This window comes from Bubalus bubalis, chromosome 5 (assembly GCF_019923935.1).
Source record: "Bubalus bubalis isolate 160015118507 breed Murrah chromosome 5, NDDB_SH_1, whole genome shotgun sequence".
Classification (NCBI taxonomy): domain Eukaryota; kingdom Metazoa; phylum Chordata; class Mammalia; order Artiodactyla; family Bovidae; genus Bubalus; species Bubalus bubalis.
This window is the reverse complement of record NC_059161.1, coordinates 150,349-174,452: the sequence shown is the minus strand read 5'-3', so window position 1 is coordinate 174,452 and position 24,104 is coordinate 150,349. Positions and strand designations below refer to the sequence as shown.

The following is a 24,104-nucleotide window of genomic DNA, read 5'->3' as shown; positions in this document are numbered from 1 at the left end:
GCTTAGACAAATATTTCATTTTCTGGACTGTAAGATTCCTGACTTAATTCCTGGGAGAGTTGATTCAGCTGCCTGGGGCTTTAAAGGACGGAGGTGAGTGTTGAGGCTCTGACACCTGTCCAGGCTGGAAGACGCAGCATCTATATCTCCAGGTGACCTGGGGGAGGGGCCTGCCCCCAGTGCACTGCCCTGAGCAGAGGAGGCATCCTTTTCCAGAGATGCTGCCGCCAAGAGGGCAGCAGAGAGGGGCACACGACGCCCACCCAGTGGACACAGCACAGTGCAGTGGGCACCCAAGATCAGTGTGCCACGTGCCTGCTCAGGCTGCTCTGTGCCAGCTGTGCCATCCAGCCTGGAGGATCAGATGGCATTCCCTTTCAACTTAGAAATGCAGTGAATGAGCTACAAAAACTACAAACAAAAAGAAAGGGCTTTGTCTTTGGAGGTACCCCAGGTCCCGGGCACACTACTGTCTCAGAATTCCATGACCCTCTGAGTCCAGATCCACAAGCCTAAAGGGCAGTGAGCCTTGGGAGCCAAGAGGCTGGCAGGACCATCTGGGAGGGGATGGCACCTTCCTTGAAAGCCTGGTGCTCTCTGCTCCCCACCAGGGTCCTCCCTGCCAGGAGCCTGGGTGTTCCTTCCCTGTCCAGGCCACTGGGTTTCTGGGCTGTTCCTGCACCCAGGAAAGAGCTGTGTGCCTCTGAGATGCCGCCGCAGAACCCCTGGGTGGCCCACTCACTGGAAGCTACCCCAGGGCAGCTTTCCGAGGCCCGAAGAAAAGCCCAGCGTCACCCCCACTTCTCAGAGCTGCTGTTTGGGGGGCGGAGGGGGCTCCTCCACTGGGGAAGGCCAAAGGGACAGAGATGTTGGAGGCAGGGTGATCCTCACTGAAGGGCACTGCTGAAGGCTTGCTAAGCCTATAGGATCTCCCCTGCCCGCCACAACCCCACTTCCCTGTGGATTATACTCCTTTCACAGACTGGGACCGAGGCCTAGGGGTGGGCCGTCCAAGCCTGGGGACCAGCGGGTATGCGGAAGGGGCGGGATCAGACCTGGAGGGGGAGTGGTACCCTAACCGGGGCGCGGCGCCCCCTCCCCGTGTCCCTGACTTCCTGCTACCAGGACACCAAACACGACGACCCCCCTTCTCCTGCGGCACACGTTTATCTGGGCTCTTGGATCGTGGATCACGGATCACGTGTGTCGCCACCCTCGTCCGGCGGCCGGGACCGCTGAGAAGTTCCGGGCATAGTGAGCCGCTGCTTCCCCTGCGGCGGGGCGCACAGGGGCTCCCCGGAGCTCAGCCGGCGCGGCCCGGACCTGGGGGCGGCCCTGCGCCGTGACATCAGCCTGGGGCGGTGACATCGGCGCCGGCCTGGTGCGGTGTGCAAAGCCTGTGGGTTGGCGCGGCCCGGACACGCCCTCCTCGAGCGGAACAAAACTGCGCGCGGGCCGGCGCGCCAAGCCTCATTTTCAGAGCCCGCCCTCTCGCCTGCCTGCCGCCTGCCACGCTCGGCCGCTGCCAGGTGAGTGCACCCCGGGCTCGGAGGCCCGGCCTGCGCGCCGCCGAGCACCCAGTCCCCTACCCGCCGGAGCGCCGAGCGCCCAGGTCCCCCACCCGCCGGAGCGCCTGCCCTCGAGCTCAGGGCGCCCCTGGCCTTCCAGCCCCGCCGCCGCCTCCAGGGATGCTACAGGGAGGGTCGCAAGAAAAAGGGGCGCTGGGTGGGCGCGGGCGGAGGAGAGGGGTGAAGTGGCCGCGGTTCTCTTTCCAGTTAGCGCGGGGCCCCTTTCGGGTCCTTCCCCCCGGCGGGTCCCGCGGCGGGACAATGGGCGATTCTGCGCGCACTGACGCTCCTTGTGCGGCGGGGGATGAGGGCATCCGTGCCACCCCTCCTGCCCGGGGGAACGTGCGGCGGGCGGGTGGGGGACCCGCCTGGCACAGCTGTGCCCGGAGCGCGGGTGCGAGTTTCCCCTTTTGCGAAGGGCTAGATGAAGGTCGCCCCGCCGCCTTCTCTCCTGACGCCCCGGGACTTGGCGCGGCGCGGGGACCACCACCGAAGCCTGGAGGAAGCCAGTGTTTGCAGCCTCAGTCCCGAAGGCCGGGGGCAGGAAGGGGTGCTGTGAGCATACTTGAAGCAAGTTACAACCCGTTACCCAACAAGCAGCGTGCAGGCAGGCGCGTCCTCCGCGCTCACAGCTGCCGAGTATGCTGCAAACACCGTTTGTGATCTGATCGAGACCCCGGGCTAGACGGTTGTGGGGTGGGTTCCGCCCCTTCCTGAAGGCCTGGGCCCCGCCCCTGCTCCTGGGCGTGGACGGGTGGGCAGCCCCTCCCAGCTGGGGGGACTTGGCCTGGGGGTCCTGTCGCAGTAGCTCCTGGAGGCCCGCGGGGCTCTGGTGGAAGCGGGGCCTCAACTTGTAGAGGTGATGCCGAGGCAGACTGACCCGGATACTCTGCCGGCCTGGACGCGGGGCTCTGCTTCTCTGGCCGCGGTCCTGGGAGGGCGGGGCCGGTTGTCTTCGCCCCCAGCCTTCCTGCCTCCCAGAAGCTGGAGAGGCGAGAGGAGCTGGCCGCCCCCTGTCATCTCAGAGAGCAGCTGGGATCCGGGCACTCCCTGGGGGTCGTGTTCCCTGCCGCCACTTACTCTCAGCCCCTGAGGGTCAAGGTGGGCTCAGGCTCCGGGCCCCGGCCACCTCTTTCCAGAGAGACTGTCCTTGTGGCTGGATCCAAGCCTGCACTGCTGGCCGTCGCCCAGGGAAGGACCCGGTCCTGCAGGGAGGAAATCCTGGGCGGAGGAGGCGGACAAGGAAGGAGGTTTACTCCGGAGAGGGTGTGCTTGGAGAGGGAGGGTGTGCTTGGAGGGGGAGGGGCAGCGCTGGCCCTTTAAAGGGTCTGGGGGTCGCTGGGGAGAAACCGTTGGCACAGGTCTGCAGGCCACACCCCCACCCCTGGGCCACCCAGCGCCTGCCCTCCTGGCCCAGGTGTCCCTTCTCTCACAGCAGACCTCTCTGCCTTGTGGCCTGGCAGGGCCTTCCTGGCCAGGAGTGTAGTGTTGGCACCTGGTTGGCGGGCAGTAGACATTTGGTGAGTGAACGGGTAGACGTGGGCTCATAGCCGAGCTGCCCTGCTGGGCACACGTGACCCTTGCAAACCCGTGCTGGTCCGGCGCGCCGGTGTGGCACAGAGGCCCAGGTCAGGTTTTCATTAACCGTGGGCCTCCTGGTAGAAGGCAGACTGGGGAGGCTTCTTTGAGAGGCTGCTGGAGCTGAAGTTTCTGTAAGCCGGCTTCTTGTGAGGTTGGGTTGGAGAGGACGGGGAAGTCGTGCATTGGATATATTGAGGCACCGAGGAGAATAAAGGTCGCCACTTGCCACCCTCGGACGTGTCGGCAAATAAGGAAAGAGTCACGACCCTGGGCAGGAGAGCTGGCCTTTCCCGAGAGAACAGCCGGCTGACGTCTGTGCTCCCCAGCCCGGGACTGGCCTGTGTCTTTCGCCGACTCGCCTGGGGCAGCCTGTGAGGTGAGCCTGAGGAAGCTGGGGCTCAGAGGTGACCAGTGACTCACTCGGGGTCAAGGCCGCCATTGAGACCCAGGCAGACACCTTCCAGGCCTGCACCCAGCCTCTGGGTCACTCTGCCTTTCCTGTCTCTGATCAGCTCTCCAGGGACAGATCCGCCACTCCTGAGACAGACGTGCTTTACAAAGAGCTTTACAGCAGCTTACACACTGCTTAGGGAGGACACGGCTCTGCTAGTGTGAATGTGGAAGGAGTCGGGTTAGAACTTGCCACCACTGGGTCCTCTACAGTGTAGGGAGAGGGGAGGGCCTCCCGGAAGTTGGGGCCTGGGTCCCGGGGATGCGCTCTTACCAAGTCTGATGCGTGTTTGGATTTCAGTGTCAGGTTGACAAGAAAGAGAAGCAGCCTGGAAAAGAGCCTTCCAGAGGAGAAGCCAGGGGCAGAGCTGGGTTGGGGCGGGCAGGGGTGGGTGCCTGCAGACCCAGTGGTCAGGGATTTGCTGGGGGCAGGGGAGGGGGGAGGCGCCCACAGACCCAGTGGTCAGGAATTTCTGCGGTGACGCTGGGCTTGCACTACGCAGCTCCCCAGGAATTCGTCTGACGTCATCACCGAGTGATTCCATGTATGGTAAAGAGTGTAAATACGGAGGCAGTTAGCTTTTCCGCGGCTTCCTAGGGCCGCAGACAGCGTCTGACTCCTACACGAGGCGAGCAGACCCCCTCTGCGGTGCTGCCTTTCTGCAGGGCCCGCGGGGGCTGCCTGACGTGTCAGCTGCAAGCAGCCTGTTTTACGCGGGCTAAGGGCTCATGTGCTTTGTTTTGGCTTTTAAAAATTTAATCCAGGAAAATAATTCAGACCTTTTCAGCATGGGTAACCAACTGTTACTAAATTGACATCACTTTATCTGTTGGTTAATCTATGGGAACTTGTTATAATATCAGGCTTCCTGTAACAGTTTAAAAATGCTTAAATCCTAGCCCACTGTTTCTACCTTTGTTGACCTTCAGATTCTGAACCCTGTGGGGAGTGCCCTGCTGGTAAAAGCTTGATGGGCGCAGTCACCGCCCCACAAGGGCCTCAGGGCCTGGGCTTGAAGAGAGAACTCAGAGCGGAGAGACAGGGAGCAGGGTGACACGGGGTTGGAGCACTGTGGGGTCCGCACAGGGGTGCTGGCGGGCTGAGTCGCCTGCAGAGTTCCAGGAACTGTGTGACGCTGAGGCCGGGCCTGCACCCCATGTCAGTCCTTGCGCCCCCGCAGTGACTGACCACACCTTTCAGGGCAGGACCATTTCCCAGACTCTGTTTCTCCAGGCACCCCTCTTTCCTTGGCTGCCCTCCGGTGTGGGGGCGGGGAAAGGCTTGAGCAGCAGGTTGGAAAGGATGATAGCTCCCGTGTGCACCTGGCCAGGCCCCGCCCAGCCCACCACCCGGCCCGGCGAGCCCTTCCTGGCCAGACCGCTTGGAGGGGACCTGCGCTCTGGGCCCAGGATTTGCCCTCTGTCCCTGGGGAGCAGGAGGCTTTGGAACAGAGAAGTTTGGGATTTTCCACTGGGGACAAAGACACGGCAGGGAATGCCGTCAGGTCACTGATCTGAGGAGGAGAGACCTTCCCGCAGACGCTGGAGGCCGAGCTGGTTTCTTAGACTTGAACCGTGAGCGCCCTGGGCATCACCTCAGCCTGACGTTCGCACACGGCTGGCGGAATGTGAGCGTCTGTCCTCCGCAGCCCCGAGCCCGGCCGGGTCTCTGCTCCCAGGACAGAGGAGCTGTGAGCCAGTCTTCATGCTGCAGCTGGACGAGGCTGGGGGCAGCGGGCCGACCCGGGCACTGGTCGAAAGAATCCAGTCCCGGGCTTCTAGCTTCTGGCAGCCCTGAAGGCCTTGACATTTCAGGGGAATAGCTGTCTGGGTGTCTCCAGCCATTCCACAGGAGATGAAGCCCACTGCTCAGTGGGAACTGTAGACACGGTGAAGTGGACAAACCAAAACCCCCCGGGAGGTCAGGGCTGGTGTGACCACAGGGTCGGCACCCAGAGCAGACTTGGCCTGGGGCAAGGACAACGCACGTCCAGCCCGGGGCGAGGGGGGGTGGGCCTCAGGAGCGGGACCCACCGCACACCAGGCCTTGGGCCGCTGCTCTCATTTGCCCCCAACCCTCAGAAGCGGATGGCCTGACCTAGGGAGGAGCACACAAGCGCAGAAGAAGGGAGCCTGACCTTTCGGCTGGGAAGAAATGGGTCCAGATCCCCTTTCCTGACCTCTGCACTGCCTGGACCCCTCCGCCCTCCCTCCCCTCCGCCGTCTCCTGCGGGGGGCGGGGGCGGGGGCGGGGCGCTCTGCCCCCAGGCCTGAGGAAGCAGCTGAGAGGGAGCCAGGCGTCCCTGTTGAACTCCAGATGGTCTGGGAAGTAGGTTTCCTTTTAAGGCATTCGGGCTCTGTCAGCTGGACTCAGGCTGGCAGGAGGGAGTGGGTGGAGCAGGAACCTCCCTGGTGAAAGGAGGTGGCCAGACCCCCAGCTGAGCCCCCCAACCCATAGATTCCCGAGGGGTCCTCATGAGGGCGGGGGGAGCCCATGGCCTGGGTCAGTACTCTTTGCCCCAGGGTGCCGAGCCCTGTCTGTCCCCTGGGTTCCTGAAGGGGACCTCCCCACAGTTTGGGGGGCCCCCGGCCCGGAGGCGGCCTGAGCAGTTTCCCACCTCAGGTTCCCAGACCCTGCTGGACATGGGCCTCCCGAGGGAGGAGGGCTTTTGTGTCGGGAACAAACCACGGCTGGGAACAGCTCCCCACCGCGTGGTCAGGGAACTTCCCCCCTCAGGGGTGTCCCAGGGCTGGAGGACGAAGCCTGTGGGCTCAGGGGCGGGACAAGGCGAGGCAGGAGCCCTTGGGTCCCCATGTCCCCAAGCCCTGTCCGCTAAACGCAGAGGGCCAGCATGGGGCTGGGTGGCCGCCTCACCGCAGCGCTGACTGCAGGCCTCCCCAGCCCCATGTCCTCATCCGTGCCATGGGCAGGTCCCCGCCTCCGGGTGGCCAGGAATGGTGGATGGCGCTTGCAGACTGCCCGGCACACAGTGGGTCTGCAGGCTCGGGGCAGGCTGTCTGCCGAATGCTGAGGGCTGGGGTTCGGGGGTCACGTCCCGGCACCCGTCAAGAGGCAGGAGGGAAACCATATGTCTCTCTGGGAACCGGCTCGTCCCCCAGGACTCCCCGCCCTGCTCGTGGCTGTGCCTGCACCACCCCTCAGGGGGCTGGAGTCACTGGGTGACTTTCGGGTCCAGGCTCTGCCCTGAGCACCTCCTGGGGGTCACTTGAGGGAGCAGGGTCTGCCTGATTCAAATGGGGTTCTGTAGCAAGGAAGGGTCGGGAGGCGGCTGGAGGTTAGGCCGACTGTAATGACCACACTACACCCACCTGACTGTCCGTCATGGAGATGGTTTTGCAGCCCTGCCACAGGGGGCCGGAGGAACAGTGGGGCCTCAGGGACCGGCCCTGGCGGTATGGGAGCTGAGCCCTGAGCCGGGAACCTTGGCAGTCAGCTTAGGTCCCGTGTCCTGGATGAAAATTGGGCTGATTCCCAAGGAGAAGGGGGCTGTTGAGGGTCAGTGAATCTCAGTGGTGAGAAGAGGCCTGGAGAGGCGGGGAAGTCAGGGTTTGGGGTGAGTGGGTGGAGTTGGGGTACAGAGCTCCTCCCCATTCTGGGGTTCAGGATGAGATTCCTTAGTGATCAGAGAAGATTATGGTTCCAGCAACAAAATGGACAGTCAGGAAAAAGAGCATGTTGGAGAGAAAAGGTGATGAGTTCAGGTGGCTGGTGTTGAAATCGAGGTGCTTCCCTGAAACTGGGTGTGTGAGCCTGGGCTCAGGGCAGAGGTCAAGGTCAGTGGAAGTGCTCAGCGGGGTGACCACAAGAGCAGTGGCACCAGGGGAACCACAACCCTTGGGACGGGGAGACAGAGCAGAGGCCGTGGAGAGTGAGCGTCCCAGCTCCCTGCACCCCTCACCCACAGGGGCCTGCTCTCGGCCCACACACCCCAGTGAGCATACTGCGGGCCTTGGGCTGCAGCTCTGAGCGTTAGCGGGGCTGACGTCTCAGACACCTGTGTGAACACCTGTGTGCCAGGCGCGCACTCCTGTACAAACACCTGTGTGCTAGACACACGCAGACTTGAGGGCATGGCAGTGAACCTGGACTGGACCTCCTCCTTGAGCCGACACCTGTGTCCCCTGTTGGGGAAGAAAATTCCCTGCACCCTTCTAGCTCCTTCTAACTTGAAAAGAATTACCTTGACCTGAGACAGATGAACAGGAGCAAATCAAAGCTTAATAACATGTCTACCCAAAAAACCGAGTAACTCCCAAAGTGGCCCAAACCCTCACATTAAATACCATGCTCAGCTAAAGACAAAAGAGGAAGTTGGGGCAATGGTTTGGGACTTCAGAGGCGAGGAGCCAGTTGACATGGAGAAGGAAAAGCAAATGTTTGGAAACCAGTGTTTGCTGGGCCGGGCAGAGATAAGGGGACACAGAGTGGACTGGTCTCCTGGCCCTGCCTACTTTCCCCACCACACCCAGCCTGTGTTCTTCACAGAGATCTCTGGAAACTGCAGTATTGGGGAACTGGCCCTCTATCGAAATTCTTTTAGGCATTTGAGGGAAGATTGATGTTTCTTCCTGAGTTTTTTGGGCCTTGATTGTTTTCAGCTTGAAATAATCCACATAGCAAAGAGACATTTCGGGGGCAAGCTTCCTCCCTGAACTGCATCCGATGGGAAGCCCCTGGTGGTAGGGACCATGCCCCCTGCCCCTGCCCAGACTCCAGCTGCTGGCACCACCCCGGGTGCCCATATCCGAGTTCCCATGGAGGGTACTCCTCCCTGGCCCCCCACTGTTTCCCAGCACCCCAGTTCTCCCATGGAGTCCCTCCCCCGTGCACTTCTGTCCAAAGAGCTGGAAGGCTCGCCATCCCTAATCCTGGGCTCTGACCCTGCAGCCCTGGGTCCCTGAACTCACCCTGTGTCAGGCACTAAGCCATGCCTCCCTGATTCCTCAGAAGTAACCTGTGATGTAGCTTCTGCTTTTGTCCCCATTTTAAGATGCAGAAATGAAGGTTTACAAAGGCTAGCTCCCTTGCCCAAGGAACACACAGCAGTGAGTGGCAGGGTCAGGAAAGGACTAAACCCACCTGGCCTCAGGACCCCAGCTCAGAACCAACCTCAACCTTCTCAACTTGTCCCAGGCTACTGCCTTCAGAGTCAGCTGGGTGCTTGTTAAATATTCCTGTTCTTGTGCCCCATCCTCAGAGGTCATGATTCATTGGGTTGGGGGTGGTACTGGAAAATTGGATTTTGCAAATGCTTCCCCCTCCCCCCACCTAATGAGCTCTAAAGCTTCAGTCCTGCCCTCTGTGTCTGACTCCTGCTTTTTCAAAAAAATTGAGGTTTTTTTTTTGGAGGGGGTGAAATTCCCGGGGGGTTAAGACTTGACACGTTCAATACAAGGGTATAGGTCCGATCCCTGGTCAGGGAAGAAAGATCCTGCAAGCCCTGTGATGTGGCTAAAGAAAAAAATTTTTGGTGAGCCAGATCTTACATACAAAAGAGCATATAAAACCTACATGCGAGGACTTATAGAGCTTATGGAGAAGCTCTATACAGTCAGCAAAAACAAGACCAGGAGCTGACTGTGGCTCAGATCATGAACTCCTTATTGCCAAATTCAGACTCAAATGGAAGAAAGTAGGAAAAAACACTAGACCATTCAGGTATGACCTAAATCAAATCCCTTACAATTATACAGTGGAAGTGAGAAATAGATTCAAGGGATTAGATCTGATAGAGTGCCTGAGGAACTATGGACAGAGGTTTGGATCAAGACCATCCCCAAGAAAAAGAAAGACAAATTGGCTGACTGAGGAGCCCTTACAAATAGCTGAGAAGAGAATCGAAAGGCAAAGGAGAAAAGAAAAGATACACCCATTTGAATGCAGAGTTCCAAAGAACAGCAAGGCGTGATAAGAAAGACTTTCTTAGTTATCAATGCACAGAAATAGAGGAAAACAATAGAATGGGAAAGACTAGAGATCTCCTCAAGAAAATTAGAGATACCAAGGGAACATTTCATGCAAAGATGGGCTCAATAAAGGACAGAAATGGTATGGACCTAACAGAAGCAGAAGATATTAAAAAGAGGTGGCAAGAATACACAGAAGAACTATACAAAAAAGATCTTCACGACCCAGATAATCACAATGGCGTGATCACTCACCTAGAGCCAGACATCCTGGAATGGGAAGTAAAGTGGGCCTTAGGAAGCATCACTATGAACAAAAGCTAGTGGAGGTGATGCAATTCCAGTTGAACTATTTCAAATCCTGAAAGATGATGCTGTGAAAGCGCTGCACTCAATATGCCAGCAAATGTGGAAAACTCAGCAGTGGCCACAGGACTGGAAAAGGTCAGTTCTCATTCCAATCGCAAAGAAAGGCAATGCCAAAGAATGCTCAAACTACCGCACAATTGCACTCATCTCACATGCTAGCAAAGTAATGCTCAAAATTCTCCAAGCCAGGCTTCAGCAGTACGTGAACCATGAACTTCAGATGTTCAAGCTGGATTTAGAGAAGGCAGAGGAACCAGAGATCAAATTGCCAACATGTGCTGGATCATCGAAAAAGCAAGAGCATTCCAGGAAAACATCTACTTCTGTTGCAGGAAGGGGGACCCCTTCCAGGGCCCGAAACTGGGCTCTTGTCTACACTCAGAAATGAATTGTCTGAAGAGACACATGTGCTGACAAAGCAAGAGATTTTATTGGGAAGGGCACCCGAGTGGAGAGCAGTAGGGTAAGGGAACCCAGAAGAACTGCTTTGCTGCGTTCGGGTTTTATGGTGATGGGATTAGTTTCCTGGTGGTCTTTGGCCAATTACTCTAATTCACTCTTTCCTGGTGGTGCACACATCGCTCAGCCATGATGGATGTTAGCGAGAGGGATTCTGGGAAGTGGGTGGACACGCAGTGCCTCCTTTCAACGTTTCCTAACTCTTCCGGTTGGTGGCAGCTTATTAGTTCCCTATTCCTTATCAGGACCTCCTGTCATAAAACAACTCATGCAAATGGTTACTATGGTGCCTGGCCAGGGGGGCGGCTTCAGTCAGCGTGCTTCCCCTAACACTTCTGCTTTACTGACTCTGCCAAAGCCTTTGACTGTGTGGATCACAAGAAATTGTGGAAAATTCTTTAAGACATGGGAATACCAGACCACCTGACCTGCCTCTTGAGAAACCTATATGCAGGTCAGGAAGCAACAGTTAGAACTGGACATGGAACAACAGACTGGTTCCAAATAGGAAAAGGAGTACGTCAAGGCTGTATATTGTCACCCTGCTTATTTAACTTCTATACAGAGTACATCATGAGAAACGCTGGGCTGGATGAAGCATAAGCTGGAATCAAGATTGCCAGGAGAAATATCAATAACCTCAGATATGCAGATGATGCCACCCTTATGGTAGAAAGTGAAGAAGAACTAAAGAGCCTCTTGATGAAAGTGAAAGAGGAGAGTGAAAAAGTTGGCTTAAAACTCAACGTTCAGACAAGGAAAATCATGGCATCTGGTCCCATCACTTCACGGCAAATAGATGGAGAAACAATGGAAACAGTGAGACTTTCTTTTCTTGGGCTCCAAAATCACTGCAGATGGTGATTGCAGCCATAAAATTAAAAGATGCTTGCTCCTTGTAAGAAAAGCTATGACCAACCTAGACAGCATATTAAAAAGCAGAGACATTACTTTGCTGACAAAGGCCCGTCTAGTCAAAGCTATGGTTTTTCTCGTAGTCACGTATGGATGTGAGAGTTGGACTATAAAGAAAGATGAGCACTGAAGAATCGATGCTTTTGAACCGTGATGTTGGAGAAGACTCTTGAGGGTCTCTTGGACTGCAAAGAGATCCAACCAGTCCATCCTAAAGGCAATCAATCCTGGATATTCATTGGAAGGACTGATGCTGAAGTGGAAACTCCAATACTTTGGCCACCTGATGTGAAGAGCTGACTCATTGGAAAAGACCCTGATGCTGGGAAAGATTGAAGGCAGGAGGAGAAGGGGACAACAGAGGATGTGATGGTTGGATGGCATCACTGACTCAATGGACATGAGTCTGAGCAAGCTCCAGGAGTTGGTGATGGACAGGGAAGCCTGGCATGCTGCAGTCCATGGGGTCGCAAAAAGTCAGACACGCCTGAGCGACTGAACTAAACTGGTGTCTTACCTGGTGGTCCAGTGGCTAACATTTCTCACTCCCAATGCAGAGGCCCAGGTTCAATGCCTGGATGGGGAACTTGATCCTGCATACTGCAGCCAAGACATGGTGTAGCCAAATAAATAAAGTTTTTGTTATAAACCTATATGCATAGTGCAGAGTACATCATGAGAAACGCTGGGCTGGAAGAAGCACAAGCTGGAATCAAGATTGCCAGGAGAAATATCAATAACCTCAGATATGCAGATGACACCACCCTTATGGCAGAGAGTGAAGAGGAACTAAAAAGCCTCTTGAGGAAAGTGAAAGAGGAGAGTGAAAAAGTTGGCTTAAAGCTCAACATTCAGAAAACTAAGATCATGGCCTCTGGTCCCATCACTTCATGGGAATTAGATGGAGAAACAGTGGAAACAGTGTCAGACTTTATTTTTGGGGGCTCCAAAATCACTGCAGATGGTGACTGCAGCCATGGAATTAAAAGATGCTTACTACTTGGAAGGAAAGTTATGACCAACCTAGATAGCATATTAAAAAGCAGAGACATTATTTTGCCAACAAAGGTCTGTCTAGTCAAGGCTATGGTTTTTCCAGTGGTCATGTATGGATGTGAGAGTTGGACTGTGAAGAAAGCTGAGCACTGAAGAATTGATGCTTTTGAACTGTGGTGTTGGAGAAGACTCTTGAGAGTCCCTTGGACTGCAAGGAGATCCAACCAGTCCATTCTGAAGGACATCAGTCCTGGGTGTTCTTTGGAAGGACTGATGCTAAAGCTCAAACTCCAATACTTTGGCCACCTCATGGGAAGAGTTGACTCATTGGAAAAGACTCTGATGCTGGGAGGGATTGGGGGCAGGAGGAGAAGAGGACAACAGAGGATGAGATGGCTGGGTGGTATCACTGATTCGATGGACGTGAGTCTGAGTGAACTCTGGGAGTTGGTGATGGACAGGGAGGCCTTGCGTGCTGCAATTCATGGGATCGCAAAGAGTCGGACACGACTGAGCGACTGAACTGAACTGATATGCGTAGTTTGAAGAATAATTACAACAGGAGCCTCCATGTGATTACCCCTGGCGGCCCCCTTTTTCTGTCTTCGAGGTGCCAAATCTAAGACAGTAGTCTCTGATATTCCCTTGTCTTTATCGCTCTCTCACACATGTGTTCTTCCCTTGACAGTGTGAGTTTTGCCTGTTTGAGACCCGACACAGATAGTTTGTTTTTTTTGAGTTCTAGCTTACCTGTTTCTTTTGCCGTGAGATTTGTCTGCCTGGGTGCACACAGCAAAGGCTTTATTGTTGTTTCTACGACAGCCTGTGTCTTGTGGGAGTTTATGTCCTAGAGGGCTGGCGGGTGGAGGGGGGAGGGTCGCTGAAAATACAGTGGCTGTGCAGCAGTTCCCTGTGGGCTCCGGAGTGGGAAGCCCCCAGGTTGCCGGCTGGGGAGGCCTCTGCCCCAGGCCCTGTCCTGGGCCATCCAGGTCTCCACCTCCCTGGAAAGTTCATTCCCTTCTCCGTGTCCACTTGCAGGATGCCGAACTGGGGAGGAGGCAAGAAGTGTGGGGTGTGCCAGAAGACGGTGTACTTTGCTGAAGAGGTCCAGTGCGAAGGCAGCAGCTTCCACAAGTCCTGCTTCCTGTGCTGTGAGTGCCCGCCCAGGCCGGCTGTCGCCATGGGGATGACCTGCCTGTCGGCCCCTGGGGGACGGTCCTTGGGAGGGACGGTCGTAAACAGCCTGACATTTGGCAGGAGCGCAGCGGGGCGGGGAGGCGCTTTAGGGCCCCTGTGTTCCTCAGAAGCTGTTTCTAAGGCGGAGGCGGGGGCTGTGGGGGGCTGGCCCGCCGAGCTGGAGGGCGTGGACACACCAGGGCCTAACCCTAACCCAAGCCGGAAAGACCAGGCGGGGAAAACTTCCCACTCACTTTGTCTTCCCTCTCTCCCTACCACAATCCCGGCACTTAAGAGCAAGACACTTTTAGCCCAGGGTTTCACCAACCCCTGGACCCAGATTACCCTTTGTTAAAAGGCCACAGAAATCACGGATGCGGAGGATACACTAGTGGGGGGATAGCAAGACGGGGAGAGGATTAAAAGGTACAGACTGTTACATGTGAGATGAAAAAGCTACGAGGATGTATTGCAGAGCACAGGGAGCACAGCAGCACTTTAAAACAGTCACAGGTGAGTGACTTTAGACAAGGTGAGTCTCGGTGTCGGACAGCTGACACTTCATAACACACTGTGTCAACAACAGCTATTGTTCAGTTGCCCAGTCGTGTCCGACTCCGTGTGACCCCATGGGCCCCTAGCACGCCAGCCCCCCTGTGCTTCACCATCTCCCGAAGTTTGCCTGAGTTCACGTCCTTGGGCAATGGACATAGACATGTCAGCTATCCCTCAAAGATAAATTCACCAGCAGCAGCCTCATGGGCAGCCGTGTCTGGGGAGGGGCTGGGCTCTCCTGGCATCTCTGGGTGGGAGGCCTCTCCTCTCAGCCCCCACCTCTGCCCGACAGTCCGCGTGAGGGGATGTTGACGTCGTCCTGATGGCTGGGAGGAGACGGGCCCCGGTCACTGCCTGGTGGGCAAGCGCCTGGGTACCTGGGGTGCTGGGTGCGGCTGGGGCCCAGGTGTCCTGAGCGCCGGGCCCTGGAGGTGGGGGGACGTCCGCAGGCTCCTGATTGATGGGCTCAGGGCCGAGGGGCTTACAGGAGGTGACCTGTTTCCCCCGAGCCCAGGCAGTGGCGCTGGGTGGGTAGGAGCGTGGCGAACAAGACCCGAGCCTTCAGAACCAGTGGGTCAGAGTCCAGATGTGAATTCCCTTTCTGTTCTCTGGATGCTGAGGGCCAGGTGCCTCCTTCTCTCTCTGCATTTTCTCAACATTACAGGGGAGAAAACAACACCTACTTCTTGGGGCAGGGCTGCGGGAACTGAGAGGAAGGGGTCAGAAAACAAAAGGAGCAGTTGGAGCAGTTGTGAGTGTTCAGTCAACGATAGCTGCTCCCTGACACGCACACATACGCACACAGACACACACGCACACGCACATGCACACGCGCACATATATCCATGCACATGCAGACACATCCACACAGACACACATGTGTGCACCCACAGACATGCACCCACCCACCTATGCACATACGCACACAGACATGCACACTTGCACATATATGTCCACACACATGCGCGTGCGCACACACACACGACACAGAGGATCCTCAGCAAGAAGACTGGGACTCGGGGTGGCCCCAGCCCGTCGGGGAGGTCTGGGAACCGGGCCCTGCACCCCCCAGCGTGGCTTCACTGCTTCTGGAGCCCGTGCTCCCAAGTGGGACACAGACCCCTGGGGCCACCTGCCCTGAAGGAGCACCGGCTCCCACCGGCTGTGGTTGGGCCAGCCAGAAGCCACCTCCAGAGCAGGCAGCGTGGGTCCCACGCCTGCCGAGGCTGACCGAGGGCTGTGCCGGCCTCGGGTGGGCAGTGAGCTTGGGCGGAGCCTTTGGCATCCGGCCCAGAGGAGGCCGACAGCCGTGTGGTGTCATCAGCAGCTCACTGCGCTCAGGAATTTTCAGGCCATTTATTTTTCTCAGAGGGCATCAGAGGGCTTGCTGCTGGCGAGGGAGAGGGGCCAGACTGCTGGCCCCAAGGACCCCTCTCCACCCTCACATGTGGCTTTGATCACCAATGGCAGCTGCCGGGGAGGAGTGGCCACCAGCTGGGCAGTCAGGGAAGCCAGGGGCGCGGGGCTGGGGGGATGGGATGGACCCTGGGCTGGGCTTGCAGCGTGCACCCCAGTGTCCGAGAAGTGGCAAACAGTGCCCAGCCTGGGTGGGGGGCCTTGGCTCTGTGGGCATCGGCCCCGAGGCTGCGTCGTCCCTGAGCTGTGACAGGCCTGTCCTGGGGTCAGCCCGTGGGAAGGCAGAGCTGGTCTGGCCTCGCCCCAGGGTGCTCACAGCCCCACCCACAGCGGCACCCCCTTGCCTGTAGGCGCCAGGCTGTGGGGACATTGGGAGGCGCCAGCTGTAGACCCGGGGCCCCTCTGAGCTGCACCCCCAGGTCCCTGCAGGGGAGGCCGCCCAAGGAGACCTCAGCCCCCGGGCTGCTCTGTCTCACTCACAGCCTCCTGTCTAGTCTTAGGAATTTCCAGGTCACTCTGGGTCTTACGGGAAGCAGTTCCAGGCCGACTCCTGGCTTCCCACCCTAGAAGGGAATGCTGGAGCCCTTGGCCTGCTGTGCCTGCTTCCTCCAGGCCAGAGCCAAGCCCTGGGGAGGCGGCGGGCTGGCCCATATTTGGTTGCCCGCGTGCTGGAAGAACATGGGGATCTCACAAGCAGGACCAGAGGGTCCTTATTTAGTCTGAAGTCTCCAACTTGGCCCAGGGCTGGGGTTGGGGGCAGAGAGCTGGCCTTTAAAGGCAAGGGAAAGGCTGGGAATTCCCTGCAGATCCAGTGGTTAGGACTCGATGCTTTCACTGCCAAGGGCCAGGTTCAGCCCCTGCCCAGGCAACTAAGATCCCGAGAGCCACACGGTGGAGGTGGGGGTGGGAGGAGGAATCTATCTCAAGGCAAAGGAACTGGCAAGGGGCATGGAGGTAAGCTGAGTGCTCCTCGAGAGGAGGAGAGGCTGGCTGCTCCCAGGGTCCCTCTTCAGAAGGACATGTTTGAGAATGTGGTCCCGGTGGGCACACTGCCTCCCCCATCTCAGGGCCTTCGTGGAACCCGACTGTTATCCTAGGCCCAAACCTACATCAATGGGACGTGAGTCTCTGGAGAGAAGCCCTCGGGGGTTGGACGCTGATGGTCTTCTGGGGCCTGGCCCTTCAGGGTGCTAACTCTGCCACACTGTCGGGGCAGCCAGCGCTCACGATGACCTACTGCGCACAGGGCGCCGCGCTGAGCACTTCCCCAGCGAGGTCTCATTTCATTCTCAGCCATCTTTCGGGGAGCACCGTCGTCATGTGCTGGGGACACAGAGCTGGGAAGGCATGTAGCCTGGCCAGGACGCTCCCTGGACGTGGGCTAGCCTGGGCTCCGTGTGACCCTGGGCTCCACACTGTCTCATCCTGGGTCACGGGGCCGCTCTGAGGCCCACAGGCGGCTGCGGGAGCTCTGCAGGCCTTCCAGTGTACCCCATTCCAATCTCCCTTTGCCCCGAGTCAGGAAATTCTCCCAGCATCTGACGTGCTTCAGATCCTGTTGTCGTGATGAGCACAGCCTGCTCATTTCCAAGCCGGTCGCGCTGGGTGCTGAACAAACATTGACCTTCCCCCGGGAGCATCTCTGCCCTGCCCCCGCACCCACGGGCATCCCTTCTGAATCGAATAGCAGGAGGCAGGACGGCCTTGCCCTTCTTGCTTCTCCTCTTGTGTTGGGACCCACGGTGTCTGTCTAGGGCAGTGAGGCCTGGCACACCCCCTGGGGCCCCATGAACTTGGGAAGCTCTCAGGGTGCAGGGGGGCGAGGAAGCCCACCCAGCTCCGGGAGAGGCACTGGGCCAGCATCCGTAGGCCCTCCTCCCCTCCCATTTCCCTGGCCACCCCAACCCCATTGCCAGGCCCCTGGCTCCTGGGAGGTCAGGACGTTGGGTGCGCAGCATCCCAGGGAGCTTCGGCAGTGGGGGCTGGCCGTGACCCACTGGCCCTGTGCCCCTCCCCCGCCCCCACAGTGGTCTGCAAGAAGAACCTGGACAGCACCACCGTGGCGGTGCACGGCGAGGAGATCTACTGCAAGTCCTGCTACGGCAAGAAGTACGGGCCCAAGGGCTACGGCTACGGGCAGGGCGCGGGCACCCTGAGCATGGACAAGGGGGAGTCGCTCGGCATCAGACACGAGGAGTGAGTACCCCCGCCCAGAGCAGAGGTCCTCCTGTGCGTCAGGCCCCGTCAGAGCAGCAGCGCAGAGGGGCCGGAGCAGCCAGGCCCCTCTCCGTGCGGAGCCGTGGCCGCATTTCCGTGCACTGGGAGGAGCCCGGAGAACTGCTGGGCCCCTCTCCTCTGTCCACAGATGAGAAAACCCAGCCAGTATCAGTGACTTGAAGGCGCCCCACAGCCACTGAGGGTCTGAGCCGGACCACCTCGCAGCCTGGCTCACCGGGTGTCAGTTCCCTTCCTGGAAACGGGTGTCACTAGGCCCTCAGCGCCCCCTGACCACTGACCTGCTGTGAGCTGGGTGTTGGCAGTCAGCCCGCCAGCCCCTTGGCGCTGGGGGATGGTCGCAGGTGACAGTGGCTTTCCACACTCCGGCCAAGGCTGTCACCCGTGGGAGCGACCTGTCAGCTGCTTTCTCCTGGGAAGACTCTAGTAACAGGCGTGCTGCAGGAACAGGGAGCAGAGGGGGCCGGTTCTTAGCAGACGAGCGGTCAGTGACTCCGGTCACTGACACAGGAACAGGGAGCAGAGGGGGCCGGTTCTTAGCAGACGAGCGGTCAGTGACTCCGGTGTTCTAACTGGGGCTGAGGGGAGTCTGACGTCTCGGGGAAGGAATACTACGGGCCCCTGGTGGGTCCCCCGTGGGCGGAGGTGACCCTTGGGCCCTTGGTGGGTCCCCCATGGGCGAAAGCGACCCCTGGGCCCTGGGTGCATTCCCCGTCAGCAGAGCCGACTCTGCAGCCCTGGCAGCTACAGCCGTGCGGCGGGCTGGGCTGGGTGCCGGCAGCTGGCGCCCTCCAGGCCTGTCCCCTCCACCGTGTCGCTCCCTGCACGTCCCCTCACCGCATGCTTTTCCCTGAGCAGAGCCCCCGGCCACAGGCCCACCACCAACCCCAACACGTCCAAGTTCGCCCAGAAGGTCGGGGGCTCCGAGCGCTGCCCGCGGTGCAGCCAGGCCGTCTATGCAGCCGAGAAGGTGATTGGCGCTGGGAAGGTAAGGCTGGGCATGCTGGGGGTGGGGGGGGGGTGGCACACATGTTCCTGAACCGTGCATTCTGGGGCTTTGAAGTGTGCTCCCACTGCTCAGGGAAGCCTGAGCCCTTGATGGAGCTTCCCCTTCATTTCAGAGCCCACCACGAAAGGGGTCCCTTTGTCTGTGAGGCTGCCTGTCCCCTGTGCCTCCCAGTCTCCAGGGAGCTGAATCCCCCATCATGGCAGCCTCACCATTGGTCCATAGAGAAGGCTGAGTGCCGAAGAATTGATGTTTTCAAATCGTGCTGGAGAAGACTCTTGAGAGTCCCTTGGACTGCAAGGAGATCCAATCAGTCCATCCTAAAGGAAATCAGTTCTGAATATTCTTTGGAAGGACTGATGCTGAAGCTGAAGCTCCAATACTTTGGCCACCTGATGTGAAGAGCCGACTCACTGGAAGAGACCCTGATGCTGGGGAAGATTGAAGGCGGGAGGAGAAGGGGATGACAGAGGATGAGATGGTTGGATGGCATCACCAACTCAATGGACATGAGTTTGAGCCAACTCTGGGAGATACTGAAGGACAGGGAAGCCTGGCATGCTGCAGTCCAGGGGGTCACAAAGGGGTGGAAATACCTGACTGAATGAACAACAGCAAATACACTTCCTAGGGAGCTTCTGATCGATCCATGTCTCCAGAGTCGGGGTCTGCTGACCTCTAAGGGTACATGTACACCAGCCCTGAAAAGAATGTGCATTGTTGTGTGGGGTCACATCTCTCTCTGGGAAGAAGATCCATAGCATTCATCACATTTTCAAAAGGATTTGTGATACAGAAATGTTAAGAACCACCCCAAATCCACAGAAACCCACTCATGTGCCCCCAGGGCAGAGTTAGCCAAGGTTCAGGCCCATCAGAGCCTCCTAGGAGGCAAACTTGGTCTGGCTGTCTCGCCTGCCGCCCATTGCGATATTCCAGTAGTAGACTCCCCCCCCAGGCACCAAAGTGCAATGGGACCCTCCCTCGGAGAGGCTGCAGGGACAGGTGGCCTCAGATGAGCTGTCAGAGGGCTGCAGGAGAGGCTTCTTCAGGAGGGCCCCGGAGACAGTGCTGGGCATTCACGCAGACGTGGCCAGGGTCACGTGGTCAGCTGTGACGCCGCGGGGCCTGGAGCCTGTCTGCAGCCTCTCTGGACCCGAGTCTTGGCTTCTGGGGCTTCTCGGCCTTGAGCAGGAGCTGGGCACGTGGACAGGGGACGACACACGGGACGGGTCTAGACCAAGCTCGGTCCCCAGCTGGCCTTCAGGCCCACTGGGGAGGGGGTCGCACCTGTGTTCCAGGTGAAAGCCCAGGTCTGCCCGCTCCTAGGAGCTGACCGCCGCTGCTGGTGCCCCCTCTTGGGGCCATGTTACCCCTTGAAGCTTGTTTCCGCCTCTGTCCATCGGGAGAGGTTTGTAAACCCAGCAGGATGACTGCCGTTTGCTTGTGAAGCCTAGGCTGATGGATCCCCTCCTGAGCCTCAGCCCCGCGTCTGAAGCCGCGCACGCAGCAGGCCCGCCAGGCAAGCTGGCTTCAAAGCTGAATGGAGCCGGCGCGGGGGGCCCAGTGCAGTGCGGTGCCCGGGTGTGGCGACACCAGTCAGCTACCATCACCGTCACTGCTTTCGTGGGTTCTTGTGAGGTTGAAGTGAAGATCCTTGCTGTTCACTAAATGATATGAAAACAGGAGATGTGATTAAGTTGGTGTGTCTTCTGCTGTGTCTCACTATGAGAATAGGGAATCACCAAAAAATACCTAGGCATCAGCATTTCCATTCCCCCTCAGGGTCTTAGAGTGAGGGGCCCTCTCTCCCTTCCGGAGGAGGGGTTCTCTTTCGGGCAGAGGTGGCAGGAGGAGACCAGCGTCCGTGCCTCAGGAAGGGCTGAGAAGCAGGAAGACTTTAGGTGCTGACCCCACCAGCGGGGCCCGACTGTGTCTGCAGGGACAGTGGCGGTGGTCAGTCCTCCATCTGCCTGGAGACTGGGGGGCAGCCTGGGTTTCCCTGAGGACGAGCTGAGGCCAGGGTGCCCTCAGCACGGACACCGAGGCCCCTAGAGCCCTGGGCAGGAGCCAACATGCGTGGGCCTGGCTGCTAGGAAGCCAGGGCCTGCCATTTCCTTCCCATCTCCAGCTGAGAAAGGGCAGCTGTGCAAGGGAGCCTCCTTGGCCTTAGAGGCCTTGTTTGGCTTCGCCCGTCTGCGCCGCTGCCTCTGGCTCCGGGCTGTGCAGAGCTGTCTGCTGGGGGCTGGCAGCTGACCGGGGTCTGGCTGGCCCCCATGGGCTGCAGACCCAGGCCGGCTTCCCCTGAGGGGCTGTTGGCTGTGTGGCTTCCGAGCACCTCATTGGAGCAGCGGGGCTTCTGTGGCCCCTGGCCTTCTCCCGGAGCTCCGTGGACCCTTTCTACTTCCAGGGTGCCAGGCACCGCCTCTGCACCTGGCCCCTGCCCGGCGGCAGCCTCCCGCTGCAGTGAGGGCCCTCGAGAACTCCAGGGGCCTGCTGACCACAAAAGCCAGCCCTGCGGCCAGGCCCCAGCATGTATGTCACGTCCCCCGTGAGAAGTGAGGGGGCCACTGGCCTGGAACCACGGCCAGGATGGGTCCGAGCCCACACCCACATCAGGGGTCCTGGTCAGGAGTCAGGACAAAGCTGGGGGCCCCGCCTGCCCTTCGTGGGGCGGCTGCGGCGCTGGTCCCAGCACCTCCTCCGGGAGGTGGGGGAGGCTGGGCAGACCCCACAGGTGTCTTCATCACACCTCCAAGGGGATGGGCTGGGGCAGCAGAGTTAATTCTTTCCTGCCCTCCCCAGTCCTGGCATAAGTCCTGCTTCCGATGTGCCAAGTGCGGCAAAGGCCTCGAGTCCACCACCCTGGCCGACAAGGATGGCGAGATTTACTGCAAAGGTGAGTGGCCTCCCCTCGACGCCCTCCCTTCCTGGAGGGCTGAGCAGTCAAGGCCCATACGTGACGGCCAGTTCCAGCCTTGGAGTCCATTCCCGAGTGTCTCCTGAGGCCTTGTGTGCAGCCCAGAAGGAGCCCCGGTGGGGGTGGGGGTGGGGGGAATGGTCAGTGGCCGGAGGGCGGGGACGGGTGGGGCGGGGTCTGGGCTCCCTTCCCCGCTCCCAGCTGGAGCTCTGACCCTCTGACCGCAGATGGCTCTTCTGGGATTTCAGAGGCAGGGGCATAGCCAGGATGCTCCTCACTATCGGCGTTGATGTTGTGGGGGCTCTGCTGTGTGCCTCACTGTCCCAGAGGCTCCGGCAGGTGCTGGGGTGGGAGTGGGGGCCCTCACCCCTCTCTTCTCTCTGCAGGATGCTACGCAAAGAACTTCGGGCCCAAGGGCTTCGGCTTTGGGCAGGGGGCTGGGGCTCTGGTTCACTCTGAGTGAGCCCCCTGCACCCATGCCCCGCTGCCCACGCCATGCTTCTCATCACCCCCCACCCCAGCGACCTCGAGACTGCCAGGCTCCCTCCCTCCCTCAGCCCTGCACGTGTCGCTAAGGACTTGACCCAGGGCGTCTGGCTCCTTTTGGTTTGGGCGTCTGCTGGAGGGCCCCCTCCCAGGTGCACCCCCACCCCGTCTGGCCTGCCATGTCACCAGCTGGGCCTCTGGCTCTGGCTGTCCCCCCACCTCTCCCCTCCCCTGCCCTCCCCTCCCCACAGACTCCCGCCCTCAGAGGCTGAGTATCCATCATCGGGGGCCCTGCATGGGGAGGACCGTGCTCCTAGTGGGTGGCCTCCTAGTTCCCTCAGAGCAGGCCCGGGGCGTCCCCGCCCAGGAGTCACGGGGGATGTGCAGAGGGGCCCGAATGGAGGGGCTACCTGCCCTGGCCTATCGCCTTCGAGGCTGTGGGCCACGGTACCCCCCAGCTCGGGGCGGGGGCGGGGAGGGGGGCGCAAGCCAGGCCCTAGGGCCCCGGTACAGGATGTGGTCTGGCCTCCCTGGGCTTGAGCTCCCGTGTGGCAGGGCCCTGATGAAACACCCCTGACCTTACGGCCACCCAAACCTGAGGGCGTCTCTGCCCAGCCTGGGTCCCGAGGCTGTGGGGGATGGGGGTGGGGGGGCTGCTCCGCCAGCGCAGCCCAGCCCGGGAATCGTCCTCAGCATGGCCAGCTTGACCCTGAGGGAGGGAGGCGCACGCAGCTTGCCTTCACCTGGATACCCGCCCCGCCCCGGCTCACCTGGGCCCCACCCTTTTCCTGGGACCCTCCCCCTCTGGCCACACCACCCACCCCTTCCAGGCCCCAGGTCCAGAGCAGCAGGAGGACGGGGCGGGCCAGGCCCGCTGACCCCAGGGACGGAGGGTGATGCCACGTGGCGCTGCCTGGACCCAGGGCTGCAGCGCGGGCTGTGCTCAAGCTGACCTGCACCCCGTCAATAAAGCTGTCAGAACAGACGGAGCCCGGCGCCTGTCCTGCCCTTGGGGTGGGGGTGCTGGTGTCCTGCTCTGGGGATGGGGGGACCGGTGTCCTGCTCTGCGGGTAGGGGCTGGTGTCCTACTCTGAGGGGGACTTGATGGGAGCAGCCAGGTTGGCAGGAGGCCTGGGGAGGGAAAGTGTCTGCTTCCTCCCCAGTGTCCATTCTAACTGAACCCAGGCAGGGGTCCAGCCAGCCCGATCCTGCTGCCCCATCTGGGCATGAGAGCTGTGAGCTTGCTGGAAGGGCGCAGTGGAGTGGGGGAGGGATGGGGGGTTTCCAGGGGCAGCAGCGCCCTCCTGGGGGCTCTGCCTCCTGGAGGCCACTCCCTCAGATTCCAGCGTGTGACTGTGTGAGTGGGGAGGGGCAGCAGCATTCGGCCCCCAAGTTCAGCACCTTTCACGCGCAGTTCCTTCCCTCTAGCCCCAGAGTCTAGACTCTCGTCCAGAGCCGTAATGCTGGCCGGGGCTGAGGGGTTCAGAGGCCGGGCACTCATCCCTCCTCCGAGGGAGAACTAGGAAGGGAGAAACAGGGACAACAGAGTCCGAAATGGAGCTGGGCCGGCGCCTCTGGACCACAAAGCCAGAGATCAGTCCTCTGCCTTTGGCCTAGGGCACAGCGGGATCCCCCCACCCCTGCCTGCCGCCAGGCCCCATGGAGGGGCCCCTCGGCTGACCCCAGGTGGAGGCGGCTCCACGCTCTTGTGATGGGAGGCAGTTCTGATCTCTGGGTCACCGTCTGGGCCATCCCCCCAGTGTCCTAGGGAACTGCACCCGGCTTCCCGAAGGGCCGACCTGTCCTCATCTCCCTGGAGGTCACCTGGCCGCACCCTGAATGCCGTTTCTGCAGCAGGTCAGGCTGATGTTCAAGGTCAGCTTCCTGTGTGCTCATGAGGCCGCCCTCCGGCACTTCTGTGTTTCCTTGTCAGTAGTGGAGAGGAGCCGGGTCGCTCTGTCCACACTTTCCCCAGAGAGCTCAGCTAAATACCCTTGATCTGAGGTCCGCCTTCCACAAAATACCAGAGTCTGAACATGCCTGA

The 24,104-nt window shown here is 59.4% G+C and overlaps 1 protein-coding gene across 3 annotated transcripts; it reads left to right on the top strand.

Moving 5' to 3' along the window:
* The first annotated feature begins 1,373 nt into the window (after nt 1-1,373).
* On the top strand, nt 1,374-23,045 carry CSRP1 (cysteine and glycine rich protein 1). 3 transcript variants are annotated; one of them, XM_006041470.3, is made up of 6 exons: nt 1,374-1,529; nt 13,305-13,417; nt 17,441-17,609; nt 18,507-18,636; nt 21,460-21,553; nt 21,961-23,045. In XM_006041470.3, exons 2-6 carry the CDS (start codon nt 13,306-13,308, stop codon nt 22,035-22,037), a joined length of 582 nt encoding a protein of 193 aa, XP_006041532.1. In that variant the 5' UTR covers nt 1,374-1,529; nt 13,305; the 3' UTR covers nt 22,038-23,045. The 3 variants fall into 3 exon arrangements, with proteins under 3 accessions (XP_006041532.1, XP_025141020.1, XP_006041533.1); XM_025285235.2 differs by lacking the exon at nt 1,374-1,529 and adding an exon at nt 2,646-2,669; XM_006041471.3 differs by lacking the exon at nt 1,374-1,529 and adding an exon at nt 3,191-3,525.
* The last annotated feature ends 1,059 nt before the right edge of the window (nt 23,046-24,104 follow it).

Bases quoted from the DNA above. Each gene is read 5' to 3' on its own strand.
- CSRP1 (XM_006041470.3), top strand. From the start codon at position 13,306: ATGCCGAACTGGGGAGGAGGCAAGAAGTGTGGGGTGTGCCAGAAGACG. The intron at 18,637-21,459 runs GTAAGGCTGGGC...TGCCCTCCCCAG, and splicing joins AGGTGATTGGCGCTGGGAAG to TCCTGGCATAAGTCCTGCTT. The intron at 21,554-21,960 runs GTGAGTGGCCTC...TTCTCTCTGCAG, and splicing joins TGGCGAGATTTACTGCAAAG to GATGCTACGCAAAGAACTTC.